Consider the following 12,288-nt stretch of genomic DNA (forward strand, 5'->3'; position numbering starts at 1 on the left):
TCACAATTCTTTTTCTCTTATTATTGCAATTTCGAATATTTGTGTCATCAAACAAACAACCTATTATAATTGTTGCTTAAAACATTAATTGTTAAATTAAAAGGCTATAATCTACAAGTTCTTGTGGATACAGTAACCCCTTATTATTTTACTTGTTTATGACATCGTGGAAGTTTTATACTTCAATTTGACACCTAACAAAAATTCAAGCAAGCAATTGAATAAAGAATAAAAGAGAGAAGAATATAATATAATTTGAGTCTGTTGGTTCATAAAGTTGGTGGCTAATAAGCCCTATTGATCCCTCTAGAAATTTATCTCTTGGGTTTCTCGGGAACACGGTCGTAGTGATCTACAATCAGTGTTTCCTTCCACACTTATGAGTGACTATACACAATAATAATTACCACCCTTTTGAATATCTCATTGCATACAGTGGCTCGTGCGTCCAACGCATTGCCATCTGATCCAATAAGCCTTGACGATTGTGAGACATTTTATCTGTAACATTTATCTTCATAAATATCATATTATGTCTATTATATCTTAATATCCAAGGCTTTATAATCATACATTTTACAATAATAATATACCAATAATTAGAGCTTAGAAAACTGGAAAAAAATAGTATAAGAATATACCAATTTACACTAATGTTTTAACACATAATATACATGTTATACACATAATCAATTAATATGTACTATTGATCTCCTTTGACGATGCATTAGTATTTATTTAATATCTTTGGAGACTCTAAATAAAAATTATCAACTTGATTATAGGCATATTCTCTCTTATTTAAAACATTAACACCAAATGTAATGTGTATATAATATTGGAATGACTTGTGTGTAGATATCAATAGGAGGGATATAATTTTGACAAACTTAAAGAGTACTAATGCAAACTATTACTCAAAAAAAGTATTAAATTTTTTGATGAAAATGAGATTATTAAATTAATCAAATAGGATGGTGTTGTACCACACGAAGTGTCTGGACATAACATGTTCTAAAAGTATGACTCCATTCCAATTCCATCCAATACAATTTTTACAGCAAGAATTGACTCTAGCTGCTGCGTCAGTTTGTAATCGAACTTAAATAGGTCAAGTTTCATTCGGTCTATGTTAAATTTGAGTTTAAAATTAGATCTGGTTAATATTTAGGGTCAGTTAGGGGATAAGTATGACTCAGTCTAACCTCATCCAATAATCTCTCATTTATTATGTTTAAATGTCTGTACTTATTTTATATAGAGAAATAATATTTCTTTAGCTGAATGTATTATAATTTTTTAATTATTCATCATATATATATATATGATTAGCAAAATATATACATAAATTATTTTATATGTGAAATTATATATTTATATAATAAATAATTTGGAAAATTTTATGTAAAAGATAAATGAATTATATTTAATCAATACTAAAAATTCAGATTTAAATGCTAACCCGTTTCACCTCCCTAATGCAGGCATGCCATGTTATTATGATCTGACAGAGTACTACTTCACTCTCAGCAGTCAAAATTAAACGTATCCTAAGTATTCGGAAGTGGGGCTCAATGGGACCTACAACAAATTTTAGAAACTAGAAATTTGTGTGTGTGGCTGGTGGGGGTGATGAGAGAGAAACTGTGACAAGAGAGGAAAAAAACACAACTACATTGTAAGAGAGAGAAAAACAACAACATCATTGAAAGAGACATAGATACTTTGAGAACCCTTAGAGAGAAAAGGGATTGGGAATGCCCTATTGAAGATGGTCCAAGAGAGGTTCTTCCTCTGAGATCATCCTGATAAGGGCACCAACACAAGCAAATTTATAAGGGTTCAATTAAATAATTAAAAATCTAACAAAAATATAATCTTTTCTTTTTTTCCTCAAATTTTTGTTGTCCATCTTGCATTGTATCTAAGAAAGGGACTTCTTTTCCTGCACCCTTTTGTCTCATTTGCATGGTAATTCAATGATTTCTTCCAATTTCAATTTTTTTAGTTTATATTTTTATATTTTAAACTTTGATACCTGAAAAGCTTGCTTGGAAATGGGGTTACTCCTTGTATCTTCATTGTTATCTTTTTGTTTTATTACAAAGTTTATAATTTTTTGATTTTTTATTTTGTTATGGAAAAGGGTATTCAATTTTGTGCAATTTCTTCCAATGTCAAATTTTTTGAGTTTATACTTTTTTTTATATTTTTAACTTTGATACCTGAAAAGCTTGCTTGGAAATGAGGTTATTCCTTGTATCTTCATTGTTATTATTTTTTGTTTTATTGCAAACTTTATAGCTTTTTGAATTTTTATTTTGTTATGGAAAAGGGTATTCATTTTGTGCAATTTCTTTCAGCTCCAACACCACATTGCTGGGAATCATTTGAGAGGAAGATTTTGAGCTTGGTATGCCTTTGTTGACAATAACGTTGTAACAAAGGTATTACATTACCAAGATGAGGGACCCTAACATGATCTTTGGTGCCAAGAGCTGCAATTGTTTTTGCTTTCTATTGTAAATTTTGCCTAGTTAGTCGAATTTCTGCTGCTTCATCCAATTTGGTTGAAGGGTTTTTCTGTATAGAAAATCATACCTAGCGATTTTGTACATATATGATATGCCATATCATATAGTTTCTTCGCTTTGAAGAGATAAATATATTGTCTCTAAGAAAGTGGCATTGGCTTCACAAAGTGATGGAATGCAATTGGGACCCTTTTGGATTATGGATCAAGATTTGCGTTGGATTGGTTTCTTTGTGGGAAATTCAACAGTGTTGGTCTCTGAATGATGAAGGTGATTTTCATGGATTGCTCTTTTGTTTTCTGCTCCATTTGTGGAGAGTCCTGTATTGCATTTATTGTATCTTGATTTATGGTTTTTGTTGTGGCATTTGGAATGGAAAATTCAGGAATGGCTTTGTTGGAATTTCGGGTAAGAATAACTTCTGATCCTTTTGGTGATCTGGCTAATTGGAATCCAAATGATTCCGACCCTTGCAAGTGGTTGGGTGTTCATTGTGTCGCTGGTAAAGTGCAAATGCTGTAAGTTCCAGAATTTTCTTTATGGTGAAAAAACTAATACATGTTGCTGTTTGTGATGTTCACAGAAAGTTTCCATGTGAATGAGTGCTTAAAGGATTTTGTGCCTTCCGGTTATTTGTTGTAGGGATCTGAATGGACTATCTTTGGAAGGGACGCTGGCTCCTGAGCTTGGAAAACTTAGTCACTTAAAATCTCTGTAAGGATTCTTAGTTTTCCGGTGCTTTGTTTGCCCATAAAATTCTTCATTTTCCTTATGTCAAAATGTGTTATGCTGACACTTGTAACACTAACGGATCATGATCTTGAACAACAGTTTAAATTGAAATAACAAAGCTCTGGTTGAGTTTTATCTTATAATAATATATTTAATGTAAGAGCTCAGTATTTGCCATATCTATCTTTCTTAAGTTTAGTTAATACTCACTTCCAAAAAAATAAAAGTTCAGTTAATAATCATGATATGCATGAAAAGTGCATCTGGCTCTCCCCCAAAGTTAGACTATGCATGCTTCTGATAAATTTCTATTCTCCTTTCATCACAATGTCCATTCTTTTGCCATCGAATAAACTGAAATAAAGTCAAACTTTACTATGCTTGTTAAATAGATTAGTTCATGTTCATGCTAAAATAGTAAAATCTGACTACATTGACTGTTTATAATGTCAACTAAACTGACTTTGCAATAGAAAATCAAAATGTGATAATACTACCTTTGTAAAAAATGACGAACTGATGATTTTAGCATGATCCACTCAACTGTGGGTATCAAATTTCATACTTGCGTGCATTATGCCTATTGTAGAATTTGTATCATTTTCGGAGTTCTTAATAATGCTTTGCCTGCATATCCTTGCGTCTGGAATCAATATTGTACTTATTAAATTATGTTTGTTTAGATTGGTAACAATAACTTTTTTCTTTCGGTCATCCTTTCTGTTTACTTTTTTCTATTTTTATTTTCCCCTTTGATCTACTATGTAATGTCATGTTGTAAGCCTGCATTATAAGTAGTGTTTGTCTCAAAATGCAATGTGATATGAAAAGTTATATCCACTATGGTTCCTTGTTTTTGTTGGACATAACCTTCTGTTCAGTCATTTTAGTACTCTTTTACCACATCAGTTGAACCATTTTACCACATTTATTAAACCATGTCTTTAGTAGAAGACTAAATTAGACGCATTTTCCTGACGTTTGAAAATCCAACTTGTCAGCTAATTTGATATTGTAATTTAGATTCCATTATTCTAACTCAGATATGCGTCCGTTGTTACTTTGACTTAGTGTGTTATGCAAGAACAAATTTTCTGGCACCATTCCCAAAGAACTTGGAGATTTGGGCAAACTGGAGTTATTGGATTTAAGGGAGAATAACTTGACTGGAAGTATTCCATCAGAAATTGTCAGGATATTGCCGTTAAAACGATTGTAAGCTAACTCTACTTAGCTCTTCTGTTTTGTTAGATTTCTGGGTATACCTACAACGGATTTTTGTTTTTCCATAGGTTGGTTTGTGGCAATAAAATGGAAGCCATTGATTCTGAAGAACTGGAAAGTCTTAGATTGCCCTCTAAATTGCTATATTTTGATAATTGTTTGTCAACTTTTTTCGGCTGCAAGATTAGAAAGCTTGGACACTGGTAAGCACATATTCATTTTCTCCCTGATCTAATAAGCTTGTAGTCAATTGAATTATTTTTTTAATTGTCATATGAGAGTCTGAAAGTTAAGATTCAGGTATTTATATATTAAGGTAGTAAGATTAGATTTGAGTGTCAAACTTTTTAACAGCCTCATCCACAAACATTGTATACCTGTCTTAATCTGTTGCATCTTTTATGGTTACTAAAGTTTCTAACTTTTTGAAATTTGATGCATGTGCGTACAGTGTGTGGCATAGAGATCGCTTCAAGCAATGGAACAAGGAAGATTCATTGATTATTCAAATTAAAGAAGCACTTATAAAATACCTCAATGTCTTGGCACTGCCCCTGTGTGTAGATAATTTATAGCCCTATCTCAATATGTACATATACTTTGTTCTTTCATCTGTTCAATTTACTAAAATTGTCTTCTTTTCTTTGAAGGTTCAAGCTACGGAATGCCTCCCTTCATTTTTATGAAAAGAACTACCGTAGCGATCTGCCTTGTAAGTGGAGAACCTTGATTGAATTCTCCTGTGAGAAATTGAAGAATAAGGTTTTAACTTACACTCAAAACATTCCTTGCATCATTTAGGTTCTAAGGAGCAAGATATTGGCCAGAATGTATCAAATTTAGTGAGTTCTGTGCATCGGAAGTTACTCGATCAGTCTATTAACCTCGCTGCTGCACCTTATAGTGGTGGGCCTACTGTTCAGCTAAGTCTTCTTCCATCTTCCCTGAGTAGTGGATCTTTCTCGGCGGTGCCAGATGTCAATAAGAAACAAAATCAGCCACCTTCACCACCGTCTTCGCCTTCTGATTCTCCGCATGATACTTTGAATCAAACAAGCGAACAGGGGGGAAATGATGCTTCTAGAAAATGGTGGAAGTATCTGATTATTATTTTAGTTGTGGCTGTCCTGGTCATTGCTATTATGGTCATGCTTTTCGTTTGGCGAAAACGAGCAGCAAGAGTAATAAAGCCGTGGGCGACAGGACTAAGTGGACAGTTGCAGAAAGCATTTATAACAGGTAATGTTCCAACAAGTGGTTTAAGTGCAATAACTCAATAAGTGGAACCGGAAGTTGAACAATTATATTCTGTTTCATGAGCTTATCACTCTTTCTTTCTTTGTTTTTACTGAACCATGTTTGTGTAACTTAGCATTAGGAAGATTAGATCTCTTTTAATAGTCAAAGTTTTTTACGGGGAAGGGGGAGAGGGGAAATTATACAGCTGTCGGAGCTTGAACCTAGGTGCTCACACTTTATGTTCTGTAGCTCTATCAAGTGAGCTCCTCTTGGGGACAGTTAGATCTTGGTTTTACTACATTCTTCAAACTTGTTTGAGGGTAGCAACTATCTAGGGCTTATTTAATTTGTTAAGCATAACTCATATATAAGCTTAGAATTTTGAATTCCTGAAAGTGCTGAGTGAAACAAATGTTGATATTAAAAATGTTGTAACTGGATTGTGGTTTGCTTACCAAATTTTAAACACCTCAGTTTTGGCCTCTCTCTTTTATGTTCTTCAGCCTGTAGTAATAGCTTGATTATTTGCAGAAGCTAACAGTAAATCCATAACCTTTTGTACAAGTATTCAGCCTCACCTGTTAAATTTGTTCAAAAATCAACATTTTATGAATAGCTTTCATTATTTTACAATCAGCAATTGCAAATAAAACGGAATTTCGCTTGTTCTACAATATACCGTCCACAGTGTCTACCCATGAATCACTTGTGTTGTGTTTGTGGTTTCTTCTTTTAGTTAATAGCTCAAAAAACCCCTTTCATCTAATAATGTGATGTCTATGCTCACTTGTGTCAGAAATTCATGTTAACTGGTAGCTTGGGCTTAAGTCTTTTGGTTCGCGTGTGTAGGGACTTCAGTAGAGGTTGTAGGTTCAAGTCATGGTGGTAAATACTTTCCAATATGACAAAAAAATGAAATCTATGTCAACTTATTATTGTAACATAGTGTCATGACTTCATATGAAATGTAGGGGTCCCGAAGCTGAACCGAGGTGAGCTGGAGACAGCCTGTGAAGATTTCAGCAATATCATTTCTAGCTATAAAGAGTTCACCATATACAAAGGGACACTGTCCAGCGGAGTCGAGATTGCTGTTGTTTCTACTATTATTACTTCTTCCAAATATTGGTCAAAGAACATGCAGACCGCCTATCGAAAAAAGGTTAACTCTTCTAAAGTCAACGAAAAGGATAAAGATTGAATTACGAGTCTCAATTCAATTGAGAAAGGGACCCGATTTCTCAAACTTACCTGCTGCTAATATATTTTTCTTGTATTTTATAGATTGATACTTTGTCTCGTGTTAACCATAAGAACTTTGTCAATCTTATTGGGTACTGTGATGAAGAAGAACCATTCACACGGATGATGGTGTTTGAGTATGCTCCAAATGGATCACTATATGAGCATCTGCATGGTACTAATATTCTTTGTTTCAGTATATTACCTTGACCCTAGCAAAATTGAATCAATTAAAGGATATTCTGTATATTTTCTTTGCTTTTTCCAGCTAAGGAAGTTGAACATCATCTTGATTGGAGTACAAGGATGAGAGTTATTATGGGCATGACTTATTGTCTTGAGTACATGCACGATCGGAAACCACCAGTATCGCATACCAACCTTAGCTCACTATATATATTATTAACAGATGACTATGCTGCTAAGGTACAGAGATTTCGATTATATTTTGTTTGATTTCAATATATATTAGAAATCAAGTAATATATCTTCATCCTATTAAGTCTATCTCAGATTGGAGAGATGACATTTGGCCATTGTCTATTAACACCATCCAACAGAAAGGGAGACCCATCAAAGTGTGAGTTGCCACCCCACTCTGATCCTGAAACCGATGTCTATAACTTCGGAATATTGTTGCTTGAAATCATTTCTGGGAAACAACCTTATTCTGAAGAACAAGGTGACCTTGTAAACTGGGTAAGTTTGAAATTTGTGTCCCTTCTCTAGCATGCTCCCTAGAGTAGAGATAAGCATGTATGTTCTAGGATGATCTCCAGCATTGAATTATTTTATTTAACATATATGTAAGTGTATATGCTCTAGGATAATTACAATTTCATTGTGGTATGCCTCTTCTTATCCTCATCAAATTTTCTAGGCTGCTGAATACTTGAAGGATAAACGAAGCATCGGCAATATGGTCGATCAAACACTGCAGTCCTTCAAAGACAATGAACTTGATGTCATATGTGAGGTGATCCAAGATTGCATTCAACCTGATTCAAGGTTAAGACCACAAATGAAGGACATTACTCCCAAACTGAGGGAAGTGCTTCAAGTATCACCTGAACAAGCCGTCCCACGACTCTCTCCGCTCTGGTGGGCTGAACTGGAGATTTTGTCAGGGGAGGCCACTTAAAAAAAGTTCCAATTCTCACATTTTCTGATCAAAATAAAGTTCTAACTCTTCTGTTATAAGCCAAAGTCTCACTCTAACATGTATCAAGCTTGCATGGTAAAATAGCTTTATGATAATGCTATATGATATTTGCCACTCAAATTCTTTTTTTCTTTGATTCAATTTGTTCTTTTGTAAGCCTATGTATGATTATTACCATAGTTATTCTTGTCACAATGGAAGTTTTATGTCATTTTGAAAGTTGGGTGTTTATATTGTACTTTTTGTGATGAAGCTTGGGTGTTGTATAAGTCTTTATATATTGGTGTCTCTGTCCTAATGAGCATGCAACTTGTACATATCAATCAATAAGCTTTTTTTTCTCCTTATACAATTTAAGCCAATAATTATTTGAATTTTGGAATCAATATTTTAACATATAAAAAATTATATCATCAACTTCCAACACAATTTGCTCTACATATATATATATATCAATTTGAATTTGGAAACGTGTATGAATTAATTTTATCTTTGACAATTTGAATTTATTATTGACTTGTATACATCAAACGCAACTTCAGTTCCAATATGATGTTAACTTCCTAGTTTTTTGTGCAGATTAAAATGGGATTAGGAAATTATAATGTTTTTCCTAATATGCATCTTAGGAATATTCACCTTTTTATTCAACTTACACTTTTATTCCTAATCCTCCTCTTATGTGAAGAAAAAGAACATGAACACAAAAAATTGCACAAATAAGCAATGGTATCAGGTGAATTAGGATTACAATAATATTATTTTTTTTTAAAAAACTATAATTCAAAAAATTCAACGAAGCAATTATTCAAAAACAAAAGTTGCAGAAATTTATGGAGATAAGGTTATAGAGATTCACATGGAGGTATATTGTTTCATCTTCTTCAACTAAGTTTCTTTTACATGACTCTCACACTAAAAGTCTAAAACTATCTTCTAGAATACTCAATTTCCCCCAAGAAAACACATAACTTTCTTGTTACATAAATAATCACCGAATCCAATGGTGATATTTGATATTAAGAAATAGAAAAAGACTTTTTTAATAGGCTTTTGGATTGCTAAACCCAATCTATTGATGTATGAATCTTTTTAAGTAACATTTTAACTCAATATTACACTTAGCTCGTTTTCCAGAAAGCTTGAAAGTGAATAAATTTCTCAAGACTTTTTTCTGGAAAACTAGGAGAGATTTGTTTCTAGTAGTGTATTTAAAACTAGTATCAGGTTAACCGGCAGTTTGTTATGTTTTGATATGTATAGGATGATATTTATAGAGTTTAAAAAGGTTAAATTCTATTATAAGAGATACAAGATGTTTGGAAAAAGACTGGTTCGTTTGAAGATATGTTGGTTGAGTTTCAAATTTAAAACAATATTTCTAGCACGATTACTATCATGTGGTAATTAGCTACTAGATTTTATTGGCCACCTAATTTATTGATCACCCTACTTAGTAATCAGTTATTGTTCCTTTCACTGCCTGCTAACCTGATACTGGTTTCAAATAATCAGTTACCTAGTTTTCTAAAAACTCATTTTTGTAACCTTCTAACTATTTTCATCCCATTAAAACTTTGCAAAACATTTTTTTAAGAGTTTTATGTGATATCTAAATTAAAGCGACTATAAATGTAAGACGCTAAACTAGAAAGCAATAGAATGTTATCTACTAACTTGTGCTTTTCATTGTTCAAGATCTTCAACCATTCTCTTCATTTATTAAGTTGTTGTCTTCATCAAAATCTAATCAAGATTGAGTTGAGATCCTCTCTAGTATTGAAGAGGTAAGTACACCCAAAACAAGAGATATAATGAGATGATATTTTTACTTATGTGTAAGTGCAAAAGTGATCATTTGTCTCTCTATTATTAGAGATGTTTCTCGTCAAGGTTAAAGAGAGACTATTGTTAGCCCTAGTTGCTATGCATGGGCAATGTTTGTCAAATGAAGTAAGGAAGGGGACCAAAAAGGCTTTCGTGTGAATGAAGAAGGATCATCCTTATTAATAGAGAGTCAAATACTTATTTTTTCTGAAGTTTGTAATGGTAAAAGTGTTATTTCATGGGAATGGATCCACTTACTCCAAGAGTAAGTGGAAAAACGTTACTCAGTATTTTAGCCATCCGTTTTATGAAAATCTAATGGTTGTAATTAGTAAGTAGATCTAAACCATTAGATCTCCATATAATAGATGACTAAGATGCGGAGTAACGTTTTTTTCCACTTATTATTCTTAGAGTAAGTGGATTCCCTCCCTTATTTCATTATATATAAAGAGTTTAAAATCTGTGCACTGACAGTGTAAAGTTTTTTACACTGACAGCACATCATCTACCATTGATTTGTATTACTTTTGTTAATGGTGGTTAATAAATCAATGATGGATGATTGACTGACAGTGTAAAAAATACTTACACTGTCAGTGTATACATATTAAATCTATATATAAAAGGATAAAAATGTTTTACTATGTTATTTTTTCTTTAGAGTAAATGGAGATGATTCTTACTCCGAATGAATGATAATGGCTTAAAGTTAAGTGGAAGACCCGAGAAGTGAGCATTATTGAGTCAAGTCTTTATAATTTATTGCTAGTAATTCGTTTGCGATTTGTTTTTTCTCCGAGCAACTATAACGGAGAGGAGAATATCCAAGAGCATTCATTATACATGATATACGAAGCCACAAGTTATAATGAAATTTACATATCAAATTCTAATAATGATGAGTGTGAAGGAAATGTTGATGAGTCCATCAATTGGATTTGTTGGTCATCAAACGAGTTCCTAATTGACTTCTACATGATATAAAATATACTATTAGAATTGTGAATGTGAAAAGAATAGATGAATGCTTCAAATATTTTATTGAATGCTTACTTTTGAATGTTTACAACAATCCCTATTATAATAGAGATTATTTACCATACAAGCAAACCAATTAACTCTAACTAATTTAACAAGAAGTAACATGTGCAAAAGAAAATAAAGAGCACATGTCTAAAAGCTTAAGAGCTCTAACTGCATGAAACACTTAAAACAATACATCAGCCAAGATGCAAACTGAGATGCATCAAGAATGTGCATCAGGAATTCCTGACCAAGCCATTCATGTGCACCAAGAATTCCTGACCGAGCCAATTAGTAATTTTGACCGGGATGCCTAATTGATGCATCAGGCAGCCAAGCAGACAAGCTGTACACTGCACCATAAACCTTGGTCTAAGCATGAGTCAAACTACACACTGCATACCAAGCATGAGTCAAACTACACACTGCATACCAAGCATGAGTCAATCTACATACTGCACCAATGTCTCATTTCATTGCAATTAACTAGGCACAAATTTACACTATTAAACCAAAGCATAAAATGAAAATATGTTTTATGTTTCATTATATACATTTAAATTTAGTTACAATTGTTGGAAGTTCTATATATAGTTTGTCCACTTTTCATAGTATAGATAGTTTATATATTTGGATTACACCTCTTGTTATTAATTTGAGTAAATTACACTAATACCCTCTAAGTTTTAGTGAAATTATATAAATTAGTTCTCACTTTTTTATACTTACACAGACCCTTTATTTTATACTTTCATTACACTGATCACCCTGCATGAGAAATAAGTATAATTTTTTAAACAAAAAATATGATAAATGCAATTAAGTTAAACAAAATATGATATATTGTTGGAACAAGTCCGAATAATATACGAATCAATGTATCTTCATTATTTTTTGTTACAAAATGCATCAACAATTCTAAAGAGATATTGTTTAAATCGCTCTCATACTTTACATTAACGAACTAAAAATAATAAAGAGGTATTGATTCATATATTATTTGAAATTCTCTCCATAATATACCATATTTTGATTAACTTAATTGCATTTATTACATTTTTTGTTTAAAATATTACACTTATTTCTCATGTAGGCGTGATCAATGTAATGAAAGTATAAAAATTAGAGGTTTGTGTAGATATAAAAGAGTGAGGGATGATTTATATAATTTGAGTGAGGTTAACGATCCTTAATTTACTCTATTAATTTTAAGTTATAGTAAAGATAATAACAATCCTTGTGTCAGTTATTTGTGCAACACGGTTTGCCTTTTGCTTTAAGGTTTAAACATATATTTCTAAA

The 12,288-nt window shown here is 32.3% G+C and overlaps 1 protein-coding gene across 1 annotated transcript; it reads left to right on the top strand.

Annotated features, from left to right (window-relative positions):
- LOC109360559 (protein MALE DISCOVERER 2-like) lies at positions 1,561 to 8,409 on the top strand. Its single transcript, XM_019605540.1, has 14 exons — positions 1,561 to 1,971; positions 2,364 to 2,804; positions 2,920 to 3,052; positions 3,177 to 3,248; positions 4,338 to 4,481; positions 4,559 to 4,693; positions 4,942 to 5,046; positions 5,141 to 5,202; positions 5,292 to 5,729; positions 6,701 to 6,891; positions 7,014 to 7,146; positions 7,240 to 7,397; positions 7,485 to 7,670; positions 7,852 to 8,409. Exons 2-14 carry the CDS (start codon positions 2,705 to 2,707, stop codon positions 8,110 to 8,112), a joined length of 2,118 nt encoding a protein of 705 aa, XP_019461085.1. The 5' UTR covers positions 1,561 to 1,971; positions 2,364 to 2,704; the 3' UTR covers positions 8,113 to 8,409.

The sequence above is a fragment of the Lupinus angustifolius genome, chromosome LG01 (assembly GCF_001865875.1).
Source record: "Lupinus angustifolius cultivar Tanjil chromosome LG01, LupAngTanjil_v1.0, whole genome shotgun sequence".
NCBI classification, from domain to species: Eukaryota; Viridiplantae; Streptophyta; class Magnoliopsida; order Fabales; family Fabaceae; genus Lupinus; species Lupinus angustifolius.